The sequence below is a fragment of the Nicotiana tomentosiformis genome, chromosome 3 (genome assembly GCF_000390325.3).
Source record: "Nicotiana tomentosiformis chromosome 3, ASM39032v3, whole genome shotgun sequence".
NCBI lineage: Eukaryota > Viridiplantae > Streptophyta > Magnoliopsida > Solanales > Solanaceae > Nicotiana > Nicotiana tomentosiformis.
Genome location: NC_090814.1, coordinates 69,439,577 through 69,462,544, shown reverse-complemented (window position 1 = coordinate 69,462,544; position 22,968 = coordinate 69,439,577). Strand labels below are relative to the sequence as shown.

Genomic DNA, 22,968 nt, shown 5'->3' with positions numbered 1-22,968 from the left:
GAATCGAATTCTGGCTTCGATATCAAAAAGTCAACCCCGTGGTCAAACTTGGAAATCTTTAGCCTATAAATTACTAGTTTCCATTAAATGGTCATAACTTGAGCTAAGGACCTCCAAATTAAATTTCGGGCATACGCTCAAGTTCCAAATCACGATACGGAGCTACTGGAACTATTAAAATACTGATCCGGATCCGTTTGCTAAAAATGTTGACCAAAGTCAACTCAGTTGTGTTTTAAGACTCTATTTCACATTTTAATCAATTTTTCACATAAAAACTTTCCGGAAAATTTTACGGACTGCGCACGCAAGCCGAGGAATGATAATTAGTACTTTTCGAGGTTTTAGAACACAAAATTACTTATTAAATTTAAAGATGACATTTTGGGTCATCACAATTATATGTTATATTGGTATCATATGTAATTGGAATATTTTTTGGTTGTTTTAGCTGCATTTTAAGTGAATTCTATTCTGAAATAATTTATATGATCATATTTTGTTGTGTTGGATTTTATTGTACCTATGGACATAGATTTTGTGTATTATGTAATAGTTTTTATAGTTATATGCAGTTGTTGGAATGACCCCGTACAACTATATACTCTATTAGTATAGTTATATACTATATTGGTATCATATGCTAGTTGAATCATTTTTTGATTGTATTAGCTGCATTTAATTGGTACACTATTTGATTTTCTTTTAATAATAGTAATATAGTACAATATCTTGAAATGCTTTATTATATTAATATGTGATACACTATTTTTTTTTTTTTTTCTCTTTATGCATGTGAGTTATGTAATAGTAGTATAGTCATACAGTTGCCAAAATTTAACCAGTAAAGTTGTATACCAAGTTGGTATAGTTATATGCCATATTGTTATCATATGGTAGTTTGAGCATTTTTTTTTTGGTTGTTTTAGCTGCAATTTTAAGTGATTACTATTCTGAAATTATTTATATGAACATGATTTGCAGTGCTGGATTTTTTTTGTGCCGATGGACATAGATTATGTGTATTATGTAATAATTTTTATAGTTATAGGTAATTGTTGGAACGACCCCATACAACTATATACCCTATTAGTATACGGAATGAATAAGTTGCTTTCCGAATATTTAGCTTGCAATGCGAGCATGTAATTCTCTCATACTTTTATTGCATTCTTTAATGTTTTGGTACAATAGTATAGTCGCAGATAGTTGTAGCAATATTCTAGAGAAATCATATACTCTGTTGGTATACATGTATACCATATTGGTATGATATGGTACTAGAAGTCTTTTTTGCTACTTATACTTTTATTGCATTTTCTAATATTTTATTATCATTTCTATTCGAACTAGTATATATGGAGATTTGGTGGCAATAGATTATGTTTTCTTGCTCCATAACTGGTTGTGTTACTGCTAATGGTCGAGTGTGTACTGATATTTATAGGGAAGGAGATCAAAGTTTGCATGACAATCACGTGTTGATTCTTAGAATATGATTGTGTAATTTATGGTGCTCAACAGCAATTAATGTGATATTCAGTGAATTAGATCAAGTGACAACTGATATTATTTCAGTTTAATAATTGAATTTAAAAATGAGAAAAAAGACAAAAGGTATATTATACTAGTTATATTAAAAAAAAAAAGGGTGAACAAATATTTACGGTATCAATTATTTTTTCTTATTGTATAAAAAAAGAATAATAAAAAATATTGAAAACAGTAAATGAAATTAGATTTTGAAGAGAAAAAGAATATAAAAAAATAAGTTAAATGAAATTAGAAAAGGAAAAAATAAGAAGAAAACGAGAAAAAAAGAAAAAGAGAAAAGAAATAAAAAAAAGGCAAAAAGCATAGAAATAAAAAAGTATTGGAGAAAATTCCCCACAAAAACTACTATGGGTAGGAAATGTAATTAGTTTGATGGGTAGAAAAATAAATGGGTAGGCAAGGGTAAATAATTTTATTTTTGTGGGTAACCGTGTCATTCTCCCTTAACTTTTCTATTTCTTTTTTCCAAATTTCCTTTTTTTTTTGGGTTTGAATATTGTAATATGACGAATCACATGCATACATCGAGGTTTATTTATCAGCAAATAATGGGAGATTTGCAGTCGTACCCTATATTTGTGTTACCTTTTAACATGTACCCTATTTTTAAAAATTATTGATTTAGTAGCCAACTGCCAAAAAATTTGTAATAATATGACAATTACACCCTTGACAAAAGATATAAAACCTGCATCACGCATTAATCGCGTGATCTGCAACCTCATTCGTAAAAAAAGATTTCCTCCTCTCCAGCTTTATCAAAAAATCATAAACTTGTCCAGATTCATCTTTAGAATCACACTTGCATGAAGTTGTTTCACCTTGAAGCTAAAACTTCATGCTAATGTAGCATGAAGTTGTTTCATGTTGAAGCTAAAACTGCATGCTAATGCACACTGAGGTTATTTATCCTGCAGTCTACAGTTTTGTCATGAGTTTTATCCGAAACTTCAATCTAAACATGCTGAAGTTATTTAGTTCATTTGCTAAAACTTCAGACTAAACATGCTTAAGTTTTTTAGTTCATTTGCTAAAACTTCAGACAAAACATGCTTAAATTTTTTAGTTCATTTGCTAAAACTTCAGACTAAACATGCTTAAGTTATTTAGTTCATTTGCTAAAACTTCATACTAACATGCTTAAGTTTTTTAGCTCATTTGTTAAAACTTCAGACTAAACATGCTTAAAGTCTTGCAATATGTAATTTTCTAATGAGTTTTTGCTAATGCATGCTGAAGTTATTTAGTTCATTTGCTAAAATTTCAGACTAAACATGCTTAAATTATTTAGTTCATTCGCTAAAATTTCAGACTAAACATGCTTAAGTTTTTTAGTTCATTTGCTAAAACTTCAGACTAAAAAAATGCTTAAGTTTTTGAATTGCAGTATGTAATTTTCTAATGAGTTTTTGCTAATGCATGTTGAAGTTATTTAGTTCATTTGCTAAAACTTCATACCAAAACATGCTGAAGTTTGTCATGCAGTCTACAGTTTTGTCATGAGTTTATCTGAAACATCGGTCTAAACAAGCTGAAGTTTTTTAGTTCATTTGCTAAAACTTCAGACTAAACATGCTTAAGTTTGTCTTGCGGTACGTAATTTTCTAATTAGTTTTTTCTAATACATGCTGAAGTTATTTAGTTCATACCAAAACATGATGCAATTTTGTCGTGCAGTCTACAGTTTTGTCAATAGTCTTTTATTAAAGAAGGGCAAAATCATCTTTTTAAAACGCTTTTAACAAAAAAAAATAGATACGGATGCAAACAGAAAAATAAAACGGGTGTAAATTAAAAATGAGCAACCAAATATGACGTCCTATGCAATTTTTACGCAAATAATGAAGTATGCGGTGGAAGCAACACAGGAAATAATGAACCAGGGATCGAATAACTCCATCCCTGGTTGCATATGGTTGACAGTTACGCTCTAAGGTGTCTGGATACAGCCATAAGAAAACTTACGGAATTTTTTAATCAATCTCACCGTCTGTAGCGTTTATAGAGATTAAGCACCTCGTTTGCAGTCTCAATGAAAACGAAACCCATTATTTTCTCAGCAAATTTCAACTTTTGGAACACTAAAACGCATACCTCAGTTTCTTCCACTTTTGCTTCTAATTTAGATCATAATGCATGCAGAAATGGGGAAAGGGTGCCAGGGGATTTTGGTAGAGGAGCTATATGCCCGTCAAACTTAAAGCACACCTTTAGTTCCCCCGTCAAATCAGGGGCATAATTCAAAGAGTATAACCACCTACAACAAATATCTGTCCGTTTGTTTTTCCCTTTTGCCGCCCAGAGGCATGTCACCTGAGCAAGCCAGTAATAGAAACAACTTGTGTGTCCCAACAAACCTAAAGCATGTTCGACAAAGCTGAAACTTATGTCAGCCCCTTTAACTTAAATGGTACAGAAAATTTGAACTATAACATCCTTTGCACTCCCCAAAGGAAACCAAAGAGAGTAACAAGGAGACACGTCTCTCCCTACGGGAGCCCCATGCTTTCCTCGGGAAGGCCATGCAATCCGGACTAAAATCCACTAGTATGGCCTGTAGCGGGTGGGGCGTCTGAACCTTGGAATCCTTCTGTAAATGAGAAAATAACAGAAAACTTTTCAACTTAAATCAATTACCAGAAGTTTGATGTAATCATCAACAAGCAGTAGTTGGATCATGAGAAGGCAAAACATGACCATGGCAGTGAACACAAAAACAAAAGTAAAAACCACAAAACTATTTACTATTGTAGCTTTACATAGTGAAGAGCCAAGGAGGAAACGAGAGCATGCTAATTAGGACTACTATTATCCAGATCAATAAATATTTGAAGATTTACTCTTCCATTTTATTTTATTTTGTGACTTACACATCAAATACTACTTGTGTGAGGCTCCTTTTAAAACTTAACACATGGAATGCTGGATCCCACTTGCAAAAAATCTATCAGATATGATTTGGAAAAACAGAAAAAAATTCTTCCATCCTTCTGCCCTTCTCTGGTTCAAATTAAACCCACTATACCAATCTAGATATTTTCCTTCATCCTCATCCAAAAAAGACTTCAAAAGAGCAAAGATCCTAAGGTCCTATCACTGTTACTACCATTGATCCGTGGGTCGCATCTTTTCCCATAAGCATCTTTTCCACTCATCTTCAATATTCAAAATCCTTGTGGTGGGTGGCCCAAATTTTTACTGCAGTACTGAGCTTCTACAGCAAAGTGGGAGCGTGAATCATTTGTGGGTCGCATAAGAAGTTAGAATACGGAAAGGAAGTGAAGAGATAGGAATCCAAAGAGACAAAAAAAATTAAAGGCTAGATCAGTAAGAGGATGAGAAGTTCAAAATTTGAAGGTTGATATTTGATTTGAGTGTGCAATGAAAGGCCTTCTTCTGATAAGTTGGTGCGGCTATGGTTCCTCCCCAAAATTTTTAATACTAAAGGGGCGAGATTGAAATTTGGTTGGACTGAGATAAAATATTGGAACTAACAAAGCCGGACCAAGCATTCACTTGTCAAGTTTTACATGAGCCTCACACAAGTAAATTGGTGGGTGACTCGGAAAGTAAAACTTCTCTTACTCTTCCATTAAAATCTCGGGAAGTTCCAGCTCTCTGTTCAGGAAAGCATAAAGCATCCAACCAATTTCAGTTCTCTTTGATATTAAAAAGATTAGGACCAGCCTATCTTGGATACTTATAGGATAAATAGAAAATAGAATTCAATTGAACAAAACTATAACCAACAAATATTGAATCAATATAAGTTTACATGTGTCTATACATGGTGCAACAAAAATACCCAACGTGTAAGTTTTACATTATTCTCGTTTAACAGTTTAGTGATGGAACCTCTTAAAAAACAGGTCAGTGATGCATCTTTAGATAGGCATATGTAACCGTGATTGTGTAACATACATTACACACAGAAGGAGGCAATCTAGTTTATTTGAGTAAACTGTTGACTTGACCCTTCCATCAATAAGATGAGATCGTAGGTTTCATCTTCTGAAGCACACTGATAAACTTGAAAATAGACAAGTTCGAGTAGCTGAGCAGCTAATCCAGAAGCGTAAAACTATATAGGTCATATTTAGTCAAAATACCAACAGACCAAATTAACCCTTAGAAAGAACACTAAACACAAAAATTACCATTTCAGATCAACAAAATTACTATGACACATCCTCTGGCTTTACACGAAACACAACATCCTACTTCGTTTGAAGGCATTAAGCCTAAAAATGCAGCAAACCAAGTACAACTCATGATTCCATTTTATTTCAAGGCAGGGAACTCTGGACTACTGCTCAGGAAGGCAGGGGTAAAGGAAAACAACTGTTTAATTCAGACAAACGTGTGTCAAGTAGATTATGTGGACGTGCACACCCCATGAGGCATTCAGAATAGGTCATATCCAAGTTGGGGGACCACTTGACATTCAACTGGACATCCTTCAAAAAAAGTTCTGGTCATAAAAGCCTTAAGGCTCCAAGCGTATTTAATATCAACATTGACAGAGCGAGATAGCACCAAGACTTAAAGGTAAGTTCTACATAGTGGTGGTTAGACCGACTATGTTGTATGAGGTAGAGTGTTGGCCAGTCAAGAAAACCCATGTCCAAGAGATGAAAGTGGTAGAATGAGAATGCTAAGATGGATGTGTGTGCATACTAGGAGAGATAAGATTAGAAATGAAGATATTCAGGACAAAGTGGGAGTGGCCTCCATGGAGAACAAGATGCGGGAAGTGAGGTTAAGATGGTTCGGGCATGTGAAAAGAAGGGCACAACTGCCCCAATAAGGAGATGTGAGAGGTTGACCTTGGTAGGTATGAGAAGTAGAGGTAGGCCAAAGAAGTATCGAGTGTAGGTGATTAGGCAGGACATGACGCAGCTTCAGCCTACCGAGGGCATGATCCTTGATAGGAGGGTGTGGAGGTCGAGTATTAGGGTAGCTAGTTAATAGGTAGTTGAGCGTATTTCTTCACCATACCGGTAGTACTAGTATTGCTCTTGTATTTTCTTATGCTTAATTTTCTTTTACTTTGTTTCGGTTTCTTATTCTTATCCCTGTTCTTGCTTCTTTCGCTTCGGTTAATCTACTATCGTGTTGTTATTACTGCTTGCTGCTATTGCCTCTTTTTCATCTTTCCTTGAGCTGAGGGTCTATCGGAAACAGTCTCTCTACCCTCACAAGGTAGGGATAAGATTTGCGTACACTCTGCTCTCCTTAGACCCCACTTGTGGCATTACATTGGGTTTGTTGATGTTGTTATCGTATTGACAGATCGAGATAAATAACAGATGAACTTGCAACTGACAGGATTACTGGAATTTAAACTAAATTTCAAGAGTAAGAAGGAGATAAGCAAAGCATTATCTCCCAATGTTTGCAGGAGTGACAAGGGCCGGGACGGCAGTATTATGGTCAGGATGGAAACTGCTCTGATCTCTGTCCCCAGCATCTCTTTGCTCCTGTTCTAGAGATTAGTCAAAGATGGCTTACCCCAAAAGAGTGGTCGAGCAAAGATTCACTTTGTTCTGGATAAGTAAATAATATGAGGCCTTTTCTTTTTGGGTTGGAGGAGAGAAGGGAAAGTTGTACTTGAAAGAAAGATCAAGAACATAAAATATTTTTGCAACCCATTTGTTAAGATACTTCTAGCTTTTCCCCCAAATACAAAACCACCGACCGTACTCGTCATGTAAGCCACTTGCATATTCTTAATGTTGAAAATTCCTTGAACTTTTTTCATGATTTCGTAGCTCATCTAGCGTCTATGGTGGCAAGATGTACTATGAACTGCTCATATCTTGATATGCCTCTTTTAGGCCTCCCCTATCCCCTAAGACAAAACAAAAAGAAAAGAAACAGGAAAAAAGGAAAAAAGAAATTGCCCCATGTAACAGTAAAACAGTATCACTCTTGCATTAGTAAAACTGTCTAAAACAGCAAATAGCCATGGAAACAAAAGTTCAAGTTACGTAACTCAAAACCTCGCCTCTGGGGAAAACGAAAAGTAAAAAGAAAACCCGAGGGTAAGGGAGTTCTCTCAAGCACGATGGTAGAACATAGAAGCAGCTTCAAGCACTAGATGGTCATATAGAAGCAGCATCAATAGTTCCATTTGAATGTAAACAGATATATTTTTTATTTGGGCACAACAAAATAAATGTTCTACGAGGGATAGCATCATCGTTAATTACCCAAAAGGTGGAAAGACTGGAGCACCAGGCATGAATGGACGCCGAGGGCGAAATCCTGCATAAGGGTTGAATCGCCTTCCTCGAAATTGCTTCAAACCAGGAACATTTGTCCGCTTAGCAGATACCTACATGACAAAGAATACAGTGGTAGAACGTCTAGAAAGTGAAACAGCGAACAAAAGATTAAGGATTGTTATGGACCTTCAACTGCCGTCCATGAAGCTCTGATTCGTTTAACAGAAGTGCGTTTTGAACAGCCTCAACTTCAACAAATTCGACATAAGCATAGCCTTTCGGCTGGCCAAACTTGTCAGTCAGGATAGTTACCCTGTTTACAGTACCACAAGATTGAAAATGTTGCTGCACTTCCTCAGGTGTGCAAGCGTAATCTACCTGAAGTTGAAATGAAAAAGACAATTCAAATGATAATTCTGCTATCATTTCACAAAGAGACAGGTAAGAGGGGGTTGAGGGGCCGGGGACTTGCCTCCCTTCAGATATCCGGTCCCAAGAGCTTGAGCAATATAGGGAGTAAAACGAATATAGCATTACAAATATCAAACTACATCCAAAGACCAACCATGAGGGGCTTCTTAGATGTTTTTAACTAACATGATTAGTGTTACTTTTCCCCACTTGTGGGACTACACTGGGTATGTTGTTGTTGTTGTTGTTGTTGATTAGTGTTACTTTTGTAACATGTGCAGAGAACAATATCTAGTTCTTTTGCTTGTTAAAGACTTAATGTGAGGTTAGCTCTGGTCAATACAGCAAATCAAAATAACGGCGAGATGCAGCAACTAATCTAGAAAGTGAAACATCAGAACAAGCAATCCAAGGTGCTGACTTGACATACACTAGGAATCCAATAGTTGCTTGTTATAAATCTACAAGTTCATTATATAAAATAAGATCCTTCAAATCACTGACATTTTTCCTTGTCTCTCTGAAGAAAATGTCAAATGTATAAACCATGTATGCAATTTCTCAAAACTTTTGCCAACCTAGATTATAAAAGAAGAGTCATGCTATTCTGCACAAACTTATCCCAAGTTTTCATTCTTCTGCACACAACAAATTGAAAACTCAGGCTACAAGAGCAAAACCGAGAAAGCAAAACAGAAAACAAAAGGTAAAAGAACAAATAGAAGAGCAAAAAAACAAATTTCATTGTATCCAACATGAAAATAATAATAATCTAGAAGTGGAGCAATTAGACAACTGAGACACAAAATAAGTTTGTTCTAGAAAGTTGAATGATAGAGTTATTGCGTTGTAGGTGAGTTCCTGTTAAAGTTGCATGTTAGCCACACTGTTAAAGAACAACTAATAATGCAACATAGAAGGGAAAAAAGCTATAGGCAACAAAAGAGCAATGAAGTAATCTGCAGTTTCTGTCATTGGATTAAAATCGAAAGCAAATCATCAGATAAGGTTGAATTATAAATGAAGTCCTATCATTGATTAACACAATATAAGCCTTGCGAGAAGCAGGATGAAGCTATTAGGAGAAATCCATCAGACAGGAAAAAACAAATTTACATGTTGACCAAGGTAAAGGCTATAAATCTCACATTACCGACATATATGGATCGCGCATCCACCTCCTCCTTTTCAGCCTGACTAGCAGACGCAGTTGGATCTGCACACATGCACAGAAGCACAATTGATGAACAACAAATACCCCATAAGTTTGACGATTTGTATCTCGTTACTTCAAATCTAACATTTAGATACATTTTGAACATAGAAATAACAGAAGATTGATAGGATTTCCCTTGTTTTCTGAGAGGGTGGGGGTTGTATTAAAGGAATATATATATATATATACACATACATACACACACACACTCTTCAAAACCGAAAGTCCAAAACCTAGGATAACCTAAACACGTTCACTGCTCTTCTATGAGGCAGAGAGTCTAGAGACCTTCAGAAGCACCCTAAACTTCCACTCATGTTTTTAAAGCGAAAAGACACATGCAACAAGGCTTATGGGGCGTCAAGCAAATGGAAAGAAGCAACACTCACACTTGTTTGAAATGAAGCGCCCATTATTGAACCAGAAAAATTATGCAACATATATGAATGAAGTACTTATATTATCAAATCGCAATTATAATCACAAATTCTATCACCCAGTGTACAATAATGACAATATTAATCCAACAATTCAAATCAAACATCATTAACATGTAATTTCAACAGGGGCATACAAAAATAACTTCAACTTTATTGATTTTCAATTTGCAAATGATCAACCATAATAAAAAGAAATAATTTGCAACGCTCACTTTCGTTTAAAAAGGAAAAAGAAGAAGAAAGATGTAAATCAAAAGAAGTAGAGAAACATAAATAGTAGATTTTTTTAAATCCATCACAGCAGTTAAACATGTGCAAAACCTCAAGAAGAAGAAAATGATGAAAAATGTTAAAAGCGTACTGACATGCTTTTTCTTTTTATAGTCAGATTCAAAGAATCGACTACTTTTAGCTGAGATCACTTTGCGCCTCTCTGTATAAAGCGCAGTGCGCTTCAGACATGAGGCAACAAATGTGCTTCCCATTGCTTGCACTTTAAGAAACAAAATAATGACTTCTGGTCGCACTTTCTCATATAATCACCATGAAACGAGCTACGAAATAATAAAATTACTTACATTAAAAGCATCCCCATTTACCCATTTTCCTAATTTTAATGGATAGCTAATGCAAGCCAAAATTGTGCTTATTATCTACTCCCTTAGTTTCAATTTATGTGAACCTATTTAACTGGGCACGGAGTTTAAGAAAACAAAGAAGACTTTTGAAACTTGTGGTGTAAAATGAGGCACATATATTTTGTGTGGCTATAAATCATTGCATAAAGGTAAATTGTTTCCAAATATGGAAATGAGTCATTCTTTTTGGCACGGACTGAAAAGGATATAGGTTCACATAAATTGAAACGGGGGGTGTACTAGGTCTGATCTAATTAATTTCTTCCCCTTTGCATATATCAAATACTCTAGATACCTAATCGGTGAAGCCCAATTTCCCATTTACAATAGACCAGAATCGCATTGTATCTCCAAGAAATAGACGCAATTTAACTAAATTCAAGGGCCAAATGATAGTTATTTTTCTTTATAAGTCAAATGACAAGCTAGTCTGTCCAACAAGAAATTAGCACCTAAAAGAATTTCCATACGAGGATGGGCTAGATATACTGAATGCTGATTACAGGAAGGATATAGCTAATAGACACAAAAAAGGAAAAAAGGCCCAAAAAAAAAAAGAACCCGTACCAAATGACAAGCAAGTGACAAGAAATTAGCACCTAAAAGAATTTCTGAAAGAGGATGCGTTAGATCTAGAAAATGCCGATTACATGATGGATACAGAGAACAGACACAAAAAAGGGAGAAAGGCAAAAAGAAACCAATGCCAATGACAGCAATAAATCAAAGAAAGAAGAACAAACAATCAACCATTTTCACCTTGAAGTGGATTTTCTTTTTCTAGATAAATCTGAAATTAAAGGATCCGAGTGCAAAAAAGGAAAAAGAAGAAAAAGAAATGATAGCCCACTCTTAGGTGCAGGAATCGACCACAAAGACCGTTTTGGTTCAAAACAGCGAACTTCTCCAGTCATCTTGCTGCAAGTTATCTTGTCTTATAGGTGATTGGAAAGAACAAATGAAGGAAGCCAACCTAGACACCGAGGGTTTAGCTGTCCAACAAGAACATCCAACTAAAAGTAGGGTGACAGAAATGAAGATGTAACGGAGAAATCTTTAAGAAGGAATCAGATTATCCGGGGGGAATAAGTGGTCAAAGCCATTTAATAATAAAAAGGAGATGTGTCAGGGTTTATTTGGCATGAAGGTACTTAAAGTTAAAGTCTATTAATAACATACAAGAAAATTGAAATAAATACTAATTTGTGCATGTAGATAACTTTGTCATATAACTAAAACTGTACCTGAAGATAACTATTGGGATTTATGTAACATGATTCGTTCACCAATATATTACACTAGTTCATTAGTTGAGCCAAGCTCCTCATAACATAACCAATACCGGAGGAATATAATCATTATTCAAAGTAACATTTTTTCCACAATGCAAGAATAACTTGTCCCATTGCTGAAATGCAGGAGGAAATCTCATAACTAGTTATTGTAAAAATTCCACAGTTATTTTTTTATTTTTATTTTTTTGATAACCGTGGTATCCGGGCCAGCTTGCGCGCACCTCGACTAATTCTACGGGATACCTGCCACCTCCCACCAGCAACAGGTACCAGGTAACTCTATCCACCAAGGCTTGGATAGATGGGAAGAAATCACCTAGTATTTGCCTCCGCTGGGATTTGAACCTGAGACCTCATGGTTCTCACCCACTTCATTGACCACTAGGCCACACCCTTAGGTGCTTTTTTTCCTTTTTGAGTAAGGTAACACAAAAAAATCCACAGCTATTACTGTGCTAACTATGTCTACCTGATTTGGTATCATGAGGTCTGTTCCCAAACAACAAATATTTCAATATTATTACATATTTGGAAAAAATATTCAAGTACCAGTAATATATTAAGATAATCCCAAGTTTGAGAAGAAAAGAGCGTATGAAATCATTTTGAACTCTGAAGTTTTTTTTTTAGAAGGAAAAAAATTGGGATAAGATCCACCGAAGTGGGAAGCCTTAACCGGATGTGTGGTAACGGGTAAAGTCCGAAGGCTGTTCCCGACCCTATCGGGGGAGATGCCAACCATCTCTCCTTAGTCCTTTCTATGAACACCTGAAGTTTTAGATCCATTGGACAACCGGTTGCGCAGTAAGAAGCAACTAAAACAGACTTCGGTACAAGAAAGATTTGTAAACCCAATCATAGATACAACCCCTCAAAACTCAGACTCCCGGAAATCATGTAGAAGAATGTCTAGAAAGACTCTAAACTATGCAACAAAAAGAGAGTCTAAGCTGAAGCTACATGGAATTTGTTCCCAATTAAGAAAGAAGATCAATCATTAATAAGGTAAGCCAATCTTTTCATTTGTTTCCATAAGCAGTTCAAGAGCAACTTTGGGAAAATGATCGAACACAGGGAAATAAGCTTAGTACATCTTAAACATTGATCAGGAAGATACTTAGTTAGTAGGTATCAGAAATGCACGTTTTCCAACCATGTAGAACTTTCTTATGAAGATCCAACCACATATCACTTGCACTAATGAGAGACCAAGACAAGGCAACCCAAAATGATCCTTCTTCCGGTATTCAACCCACTCAGCGAACTGTTAAATCTTTGAAGATGAACAGAAGCATGACAGTTGGGGTAAGAAAAAGCAGCTGTGATACCTAGTCCGTGTTTTCTTTTCCATGTTTTGAGTAATAATATTTCTTTTCTTTTTTTTTGTGCTCGCCACATCCTTACCATTACAGAGCTTTCTCCAGATGGAGTCAATGATTTGCCTCTCTTAAATAGTTAATCAAAAGCTGGGAAAAGCCTTGAGGTTTGGGATAAAAGAACTTGGACGACATAATGAGCTTCAAAATTGTGGCAATCACATTATCAGGACCAAAAATCTTTTGTCCTTGATTAATGGGTTTTCAACAATTAGCAAAAAAAACTCTATTACATTCTGAAAATACAATAAAAAAACAAAAATATGACCAGTTACTCTAATCTTAAGCTTTAAGAGTAGAAAAACGACAAACACAAGGAAGTACAGGATCTGGCAAGTGGCAGCACATAAATCAAATCCCTGAAGCACCTCATTCTAGGATTTTGTCCACTCAGCGACCATCTAGTCCCACCTTCAACTAAAGAAAGGAAAACAACCCTCACAACCACTACTTTAGCTTGTTGCTGCACCTGAATACCATGTAGCTATCTTTTTCCTACAACAAGCACTCCCTTCGTAATATTCATCTTGCTCCTCGAGTGGACATCCCAACAACTCTTGAGGAAATGATGACATACATTAGACAGAGGTAAAAGGTATTAAAGGTTTAGTTGGATTCTTATTTAAATTTGTTTCTTTTTTTTTAGTTTTTGGTTAAGTCGGATTCTTATCTAAATATAATCGATATTTTAAAGTGAGTGGATTCATTCAGGTCCTAAGGCCCATTAACAACATTGAAGCAATAACCATTGCTTGACTAAACAAAGTAAGAACTAACTTTAGTGAATCCATAAAGTTAATTGCAACCAAGAGTTGCCTGCCCACAATTGCAGCAGAGAGATACAATCCCAATCACTTTGTAGCATTACTTTGTTTTCATTTACCAATAACTGGCTCGCAGACCCAAACAATCTTCTCCAACAAAAATGGAAAGTGTATAATTCTGCAACTAACAACTCTTTAAAACCTAAACCAAATGAAATGAGACGTCAAAAACTTTGTTTGAAGAAGATTGAGAGGTCAAAAACTACAATACAATTTTGACAAGTTTTTAAGCCTTTGAATTAATATATAAAACCTTCCAAGTGTAGTGTGTCCACGAATAAACTACATTAATTGCAACCAAGAGTTGCCTACCTACAATTGAAGCAGAGAGATACAATCCCAATCATTTTGTAGCACTGCATTGTTTTCATTTACCAATAACTGGCTTGCATACTCAAACAATCTTCTCCAACAAAAATGAAAAGTGTAATAACTCTGCAAATAACAACTTTTTAAAACCTAAACCAAATGAATTGAGACGTCAAAAAAATTGTTTGAAGAAGATTGAGAGGTCAAAAACTACAATACAATTTTGACAAGTTTTTGAGCCTTTCAATTAATATATAAAACCTTCCAAGTGTAGTGTACTGTATCCACGAATAAACTACATTAATCATGAAACTTAATTTTCTTCCTTACGGCGACCTAGCTTAAGCACAACATATTTAAGGAGACAGTACTTGATTAAAATTAACGAAGTTGTCTAACCATCAGAAAAGAAAATCAGACTGTATTAACTGATACTTGTCAAAAGTCAAGCTAGGGTTTCTTACCGTCAAATCTTGAAGTCTGAATTTGGCGGCTTTATTTGATAATATTTCTTAGAGCTTTCTGAACTGCTTAATCAATCAGATAACTTTTGCACTTTTTTTCAAGCATATTGACGGTTGAATATTTGAAACCAGATAAAATTCATCACTAGCATCTGAAGGAGGTCCTAAGCAGCTGGAGAAGTCAAATGACTAGGAAACAACTAACGACATTGTGAACACTGTTCCATTATGCATAATGTGGACAATTTGGAAGGAAAGAAAGTCAGGATGTTTTAAAGGGAAGGCAATTGCAACTCATTGTGTAAAATATAGATGCTTAAAATTGTTGGCATTTTGGTGTAACTTAAAAAATGTAAATCATCTTGATACTCTTTTGGACTTTATAGACTGCTTTGAGCCGAGGGTCTTTCGGAAACAGCCTCTCTACCTTCATAAGGTCCGGGTAAGGTCTGCGTACACACTACCCTCCCCAAACCCCACTTGTGGAATTTCACTGGGTTGTTGTTGTTGTTATAGTAGGAAGGAAAAAGTTGATCACAGTGTACTTGTGCAGTTTCTAGCACGCACTTGGTGTTGCTCCGTGAATAAATACTTACCTTTCATCCAAAGAAATCATATATTAATATTAAGTTCTCCTGAACAAAATTCAAATTAGGAAATTAAACCATCTAAAGCTAATATACTAATAAGTAAGTATAACTCAAACTTGCTATGTTTACACTTCATAAGTGATGAATACCAAGTATTCTTCCAAACTTGATTTTACTTCAACTCATTTATATTTTTAATGATTGATAATTAGACTTAGAAAAACCGATATTCTATAGATGAAATGCTTACATTGCTCTAGAAGCACAAACTGTTAGTGATAAAGCAAACTGATTTTGCATCTCATTTATCTGATAAGGTAGAAAATTTAAATTGCATCTCATAAACTGGCATCTTCTACTAGGCAAGTGTTAACCCATTACTATAACTTGCCCTCTCTCCCTTCCCTAAAAAAAGGGCACATGAAAGAGAGTCAACCCCACGATCTTCTCTGATTCAGGTTGCTAGTATCAAGATTTTTAAATTAATAAAAAAACATAGGAAAACGAAGTTTAAAAATTAAAATGAGCATATTCATTTTATTTATTATATTGCATAAATCAGACATACTTATGATTCTACTGTGACTTGGTTCAACTGAGCTATGTTTTGGGAAACTGTGAACTGATACCAATTAGTACCTTAATAACATATTTCAGAGGAACTACAGTCAAAGGCAGCAGGAACCAGATCAAGCTCTAGCGAAAACTTCACAAAAGTAGCCTACCCAAAATGATGTACCCAAAGTCAAAATAACTATGAACAGACCATTGTTCCTTTGCTGATCACCTTATTAGGAAACCACTGATGGAGGTTTCATCCCAAACTTTGAAACTTGCATCTCAGCGATAGACCAGTGCACTTGGCTCAAATTTTCTTCACCACAATGCTTAATACTTGTATTTTCTCGCTTTTTTTAGAAGATTCTTTCTTTCACGTTTTCTTTCATCTTTGAGCCTTTCTATTTGCACAAGGTAGGGGTAATGTCTGCATACACACCATCCTCCCTACACTCCACTTGTGGGAATACCCTGGGTATGCTGTTGTTAACTTGTTATTGTAACGTTTCCCCTTTCCAAGGTCTTTTATAAGTGCCAACTTAAAGGAAATTTTTTATTCTGAATTTGAGATGATTTTTTGAGTCTGAAATCAAGATGATTTTTTTCTATCAAACCTAACAATACGTCACAAACAGTCAGCAATTGTGAGAATGGAAACTAACTTGCCTAGTATAAAACTCTTGCAAGTAACGTAAGGAAACAGTAAAAACGAATAATCTGATAAATTTTCCAGTATGCTCAGCTTAGTCGACTAGAGCAAAAAAAAAAAGCAATGCAAAGTTAGGCTGTACGAGCATCAGCAATACATGATATGCTAAAACCACATACATAGTCCACTGCAAATACCCCTAACCACCTTTATGCTTCTACCTCTTGCAAACGAAATTTTTCATTAGAAGGATATTTTTCATGAGACTATTCACTCTTTCTCCATCACCGGCATAAGACCTTAAAGAGTATAAGCCACTATATTGTTTTCCTTTTTTTTTATTTCATAAAAAGAGTATAAGCCACTACTTACAGGGACAAAAAAAGTCTGAACTTTAAAGAAAAGGAAAATGAAAAAGACACCACAGATTATAGATCTGATCCACACATCACAGGCCTGGCGCTGCGAAGACCAATGGATGACTCTAATATAAGTTCCGATTGGACCTTCCAGAGGTGTCAATATTGCACAGTATTGCAAAAGAACAGACAGAGGCACTGCCAAATCTACAGAATTGTGATATTCAGATGAGTAAAACCTTGTGCAGAGCCCATCTCTTTCTCGACCTTGGCCTGCATTTCACGAAGAGCGCCTGCTTCATCCTCTATCTCCTTCAATCTCTTCTTCATATTTTCTAATTCCTATAGGATAAATAAATGACGGTTATTACACACCTTAAATACCAGTAAAACGAAAAAAAAAATCAAAAAAAAAAGTGATGCTAACAACCTTAGCATTTGGGTCATCCTCAGACTCAGCGGCGGCAGATGTTTCATCATACTCGGCATCCATCTCTCCTTCTTCATCGGGTATGTCTCCTCCGTAAACCTCGTGCTCATGCTCCTCGTATTCGTTCTCCTGGTGCTCCATCTCCTCTCTTTTAAGTGTATATAACGCAGCGTTTAATTCTGTTGAATGCGGGCGGCACGGCACGGCACAGCGCGGCGGCCGAGTGAGATTTTGCTGCGATTGATTTTCTAGGTTTTCAAATACGGGGATTGGAGAAAGGAGGAAATAGGGAATTTGGGGGGAATAAGTCGGTCGGTGATCGACGGAGAGGATGATAAGTTGAAGTTAACTGTCGTTTTATATCATTTACTACTCAATATATGGGTTTATGGATTTCGGTTAGGTGTCAATGACAAGTGACAACTTATTATGGGGCAACAAGGAAAATTGCCCATTTGGGAAAAGACATCGGAAGCCGGAAGTAATAAACTAATTTGATTCAGTTGGTTCACGATCTACTCTGGTAAGTACTACTAAACAAACGTACAGAAAGAAAAAAAAAATGATAATACTTTATCTGAATATTTTTTTTGGTTAATAGGATAATGTTTTCATTAATAAGGCATTACAGCAGGATCACTGGGATCATTAAGTGGTCACTGGGATCATTAAGTACACAAAGATTACCCATATTTTCTAATATATTACACACAAATTTAGAAACACGTTTAGTAAACACAAAGTTATTACAAATCGCACGACTTCCCAACTTCCGCGACAAGAACCTGCAATCATAAATAATTTTGTTATAAGTAAATAATTGTTAATATCAAGCAAATGTAAAAAAAAAAAAAAAAAAAAAAAAAAACTCTCTCTAGGTTTTTTCTCTTAGGCGTACGCTAGGGTGTTCTATTGCGCCGTTGCCGGAAAATGCCTAGGGGGAGGCCAAAAAGGAATGGTAACAAAGCTCCGGTGATGGACACGATATGGATACTGACGAAAGGCAACTCTCCGGTGGAAGGGGCAATTGCCGTAATGCCAAATCGCAACGGAGGGGTTTCAACTGTAAATCCAAAATCTGCACAGCTTGCCTCAAATGCAAGGAGTTCTACAGTAACACCTACTATCAGCACATAAGGGAATGGAAAAACGAAGGAGGTTACTCCATGTGAGAATAGCCTCGATGGTGCTAAGGAGGGAGAGAAAGGTGCAAATCAACCTGAAGGAGCGCCAGTAGCACAACGGAAAATTGATTTGCAACCAAAACAGGAAGGGAAAACCTGGGCGAATTTGTTCAATGGCAATAGATTAGCAGCCTGAGGTATGAAACTGACATATGTATCGCCAGTCATACAGAAAGGGAAATGAGTAGTTCAATTGCAAGAAGATGAACTTGCAGAAGAAACGGCGAAGTGGAATCAAGCTCTAATACTATATGTTGTGGAAGAATCACCATCAATTAGAGAAGTAGAATGATTTATTTCAACAAATTGGAACTCTACGGCTAAACCTAAGGTATACTATCACAATGATGACTACTTCGTTATTAGATTTACTAGTGTGGAAGACAGGGACGAGGTGTTGTACTCGGGACCTTACACGATCAACAATAGGCCTATAATTGTTAAGACATGGGCGGCTGATTTTAATTTGAATGATGAAGTGTTACGCACTATACCTATATGGGTACAATTGCCAAACCTGCCGCTTAATTGTTGGGGAATGAAGACCCTCAGTACAATTGGGAGTGGACTGGGAGCACCCCTATATGCAGATGAATGCACTTCAGTTGTTGAGTGCATATCATATGCCAGGATTCTTGTTGAAATGGATGTTACGAAGGAGATACCATCAATCATTAGAGTTCAGGATCTAACTAGTAAATTCTTCACACAAGTGGTAGAATATGACTGGAAACCATTATACTGCTACACATGTTTACAAGTTGGTCATCAATGTCAAACGGAGCAACATCAATCTAATGGTGGACAGAAGCAAGGCCGGATGAATCATCAACTAAAATAGAGGGGACAAGGGCAAATGCAATCTGGACTACAGCTAAAGGACAACCAACAGAAACCAAAAATAACAAAGCTAATGTGGTTACAGAAGAAGAACAATGAAGGTGCGCAGAGTAGGAATACTCTCCTTGTACAACAAAGTGTTAACACACGAGGAACAGATCAGGAAACATGGAATGGCTGGAAGCAGGTTAAAGGCAAATCAGTAAAAAAATGCCCAAGTGCATCTATCTAAGACATTTGTTATAACAAATGGTTTTGGAGTGTTGAATGAAAATGCTACTTCAGAGGCCATACAAGATTAGGCGCAATGTAGTTATGTGAAGGTTGATAGCCTTTAAGATTTTCCTAATTTAATATGAAGATTGTAGCTTGGAATGTTAGGGGCATAAATAAAGTTCACAAGCAAAAGAAGTTAAAGGTGTTTGTGAAGGAGAATAGAGTAGAGTTGCTAGTGGTAACTGAACATAGAGTTGTCCAACCAGCTGCTGCCTCGATAATAAAGAAAATAGATGGAGGATGAGAATGGTACAACAATTATCATGCCAATGGAAAGGGGCGAATTTGGGTACTATAGGATCCAACTCAATGTGATTTTCAGTTATTAGCATCTAGTACTCAATGGATGTATGGAATAGTCAAGCTAGCAAACATTGAACTCAAATTTACCGGAGTCTATGGGTTACACACTATACAAGATAGGAAACTATTGTGGCATGAATTAAATGGGATGGCTAATTTTCAAAAAGGTATGTGGTTATTAATGGGGGACTTCAATGCTATTAGGAACACAGATGATAGAATAAATAGTAGCCCTGTACAAGAAGTAGAAGTGAAAGACTTCAATGACTTTATAGAGGATGCTGCGATGGCTGAACTCAAAACTGTGGATAGAGAGTTTACTTGGACCAACAATCATGTGTACAACCGTATTGATAGAGCATTAGGGAACTCAGAATGAATGCAACAATGGCCTCACCTTGAAGCAATACTATTAGACCCATCTTTCTCTGATCATGCTCCCATATGTGTAAATTTTGGAGGAAGGCAAACTAAGAGGATCAAACCCTTCAGATTTTTCAACTACTTGGATGATCACCAAGACTTCATAAGAATTGTAGGAGAAATCTGGAGAGGCACAAGTGAAGGAAGTGGAATGCAACCAGTATGGAGATGATTACAAGCCGTAAAGTGGGAACTAAAATATTTATCTACAACCCAATACATCAGGGTTGCAGATAAAATTAAAACAGCGAGGCAGTAGCCTAGTGACTTGCAAGGGCAGATAAGAACATGTAATCAACATAGTAGTCTGTTCGAAGAAGAGAAAGGCCTAAAAATGCAGCTAAAGAAATGGCCTTTGGTGGAAGAAAGCATCACTAGACAAAAAATAAGAGTCCAATGGTTGCGACTAGGGGACTCAAACACTAAATTTTTCTTTGCTTGTATGAAGAACATAGAAGCTCACAATCATATCAGAAGCTTGGTAGATGAACAGGGAAGGGTACTACAGAATGACAAAGTTGTTGAAGAGAAAATAACTGGCTACTATAAGCATCTATTAGGTTCTTCAACATCTCAGCTGCCTTGTATTCAGGCAATTGTAATGAGGAATGGCCATGTACTTAAAAGAGAACAACAACTGAAGCTCATTGCTTCTATAACACAAGGTGAAGTGAGTAAGGTTATAAGAGAAATCAATGATCAAAAGGCCCATGGATGTGATGGCTTCATTGTACTATTTTTCAAGAGGGTTTGGCCCATTGCATGAGAAGATATTACTAATGCAGTTATGAATTTTTTTGACACGTGTGAACTGTATAAACTCATAAATTACACAACAGTTACCTTTGTACCTAAGGTAAAACATCTTTCAAGCATGAAGCAATATAGACCAAGGAGCATTTGTACCTGGGAGTATAATAGCTAACAGTATTGCCTGGGAGTATAATAGCTAACAGTATTGCCCTCAGCCATGAACTGGTCAAAGGATATGGGAGGAAAGGGATTTCACCTAGGTGCATGATGAAGATTTACATGCAGAAGGCTTATGACTAGGTGTGGTGGGTATTTCTGGAGCAAGTATTGAATGAATTGAACTTTCCTACCATATTTACTAAATGGATCATGAAGTGCATTAGTATTGTCACATACTTTATTGTGATAAATGGAAGCCTGACCAAGCCATTTGAAGCTAGTAAGGGCTTGCGACAGGGTGACCCCTTGTCCCATTTTCTCTTTGTACTGGTCATGGAGTACTTGAGCATATTACTAAAGACATTGCAGCACAACTCTGAGTTCAAGTATCATCCTAGATGTTCCAAATTACAGATAGTTTAACTTAGCTTTGCAGATGACCTATTACTATTATGTAGAAGGGATCTGAAGTCAGCTTGAGCATTATTTGGGTGCTTCCAACAGTTCTCACAAGCACCATGCCTCGTTGCAAACCTAAATAAAAGCTCAGTATACTTTGGAGGGATGAACCCCAATATGCAACAACAAATTCTGGACCTACTGGGATTTGACAAAGGGGAGCTACCCATACGATATCTTGGAGTTATATTAAACACTAAAAGACTCTCAGTTATTCAGTGTAAACCCTTACTAGAGAAAATTCTAAGCAAGATAACTTGTTGGACTTCGAAAATGCTATCATATGCAGACAGGGTCCAGTTGCTGAAAAGTTTCCTATTCTCTATCCAAATCTTTTGGTCGTAAATCTTTGTGCTGCTAAAGAAAATTGTGTTGCTAATTGAACAAACATGTAGGAGATTTCTATGGACATGGGGAAATGAGATCTTCAGGAAAGCATTGCTGGCTTGGGAGAAATTATGCATGCTATATTATGCAGGAGGCCTAAACATCTTAAATGTATCACTCTGGAACAAGGCAGCTATATGTAAGCTAATATGGAACTTATGTAGGAAGAAAGATAAACTATGGGTACAATGGATTCATGAGTATTATGGGAAAAGGGGGGTCCTATGGGAGGCCAATTATAATCAAGCTTCATGGATGGTAAAGAAGATTTTTAAAGCAAAGGATAATTTGGTGGCTGATGGATACTATGAATAAGATTTGCAGAATTTGGGGTGCTTCTCCATAAATGCTATATACTTGAAGCTACTTGGAGAGTTTCCTAAAGTCCACTGGAGAAGATTGGTGTGCAACAACCTCGGCTCCCCCAAATGGATCTTCATTATGAGGTTGATAACACACGGGAGATTATACACTAGAGATAGATTGGCACTTTGGAGTATAAAAGATAATAAGACTTGCCCATTATGCAATACAGAACAGGAAAGCATATTTCACTTATTCTTCCAATGTCAGTTTTCAGCTGCTATATGGAGTAGATTACTACAGTGGCAAGGTATCAACAGACATGCTTTAGCTTGGGAGGATGAGTTGGTTTGGGCAGTGACTCATTTCAAGGGGAAAAATAGTACAATTTATATCTACAGAATGACTCTAGTGGGGTGTTTGTACTATGTCTGTCAAGAGAGGAATGGAAGAGTTTTCTAGAAGAAGACAGGATCGGCTGTAGCCATAGTGAAGAAGATTATACAAGAGGTATTCTGCAGGGGTAATATTAGGCCTAAAG

The 22,968-nt window shown here is 36.3% G+C and overlaps 2 protein-coding genes and 1 non-coding gene across 3 annotated transcripts; 1 reads left to right on the top strand and 2 right to left on the bottom strand.

The window, feature by feature from the left end:
- Nucleotides 1-3,739: 3,739 nt before the first annotated feature.
- Nucleotides 3,740-17,793, bottom strand: LOC104120983 (polyadenylate-binding protein 1). Its single transcript, XM_009632866.4, has 6 exons — nucleotides 17,341-17,793; nucleotides 17,150-17,252; nucleotides 9,341-9,408; nucleotides 7,968-8,159; nucleotides 7,767-7,891; nucleotides 3,740-4,144 (listed from the first exon to the last, which is right to left on the bottom strand). The coding sequence occupies exons 1-6, from the start codon at nucleotides 17,479-17,481 to the stop codon at nucleotides 4,099-4,101; spliced, it is 675 nt and encodes a 224-aa protein (XP_009631161.1). The 5' UTR covers nucleotides 17,482-17,793; the 3' UTR covers nucleotides 3,740-4,098.
- Nucleotides 12,416-12,549, bottom strand: LOC117273580 (U6atac minor spliceosomal RNA). Its single transcript, XR_004503585.1, has one exon. It is a non-coding gene; the product is annotated as a U6atac minor spliceosomal RNA (small nuclear RNA).
- Nucleotides 17,794-20,700: 2,907 nt separating the features above from the next.
- LOC138907967 (uncharacterized) lies at nucleotides 20,701-21,132 on the top strand. The gene has a single exon (XM_070198594.1). The coding sequence runs from the start codon at nucleotides 20,701-20,703 to the stop codon at nucleotides 21,130-21,132; it is 432 nt and encodes a 143-aa protein (XP_070054695.1).
- The last annotated feature ends 1,836 nt before the right edge of the window (nucleotides 21,133-22,968 follow it).

Bases quoted from the DNA above. Each gene is read 5' to 3' on its own strand.
- LOC104120983 (XM_009632866.4), bottom strand. From the start codon at position 17,481: ATGGAGCACCAGGAGAACGAATACGAGGAGCATGAGCACGAGGTTTAC. The intron at 17,253-17,340 runs GTTGTTAGCATC...TTTATCCTATAG, and splicing joins AGGATGACCCAAATGCTAAG to GAATTAGAAAATATGAAGAA. The intron at 7,892-7,967 runs GTCCATAACAAT...TTTGTCATGTAG, and splicing joins TTCATGGACGGCAGTTGAAG to GTATCTGCTAAGCGGACAAA.
- LOC138907967 (XM_070198594.1), top strand. From the start codon at position 20,701: ATGCAGCTAAAGAAATGGCCTTTGGTGGAAGAAAGCATCACTAGACAA.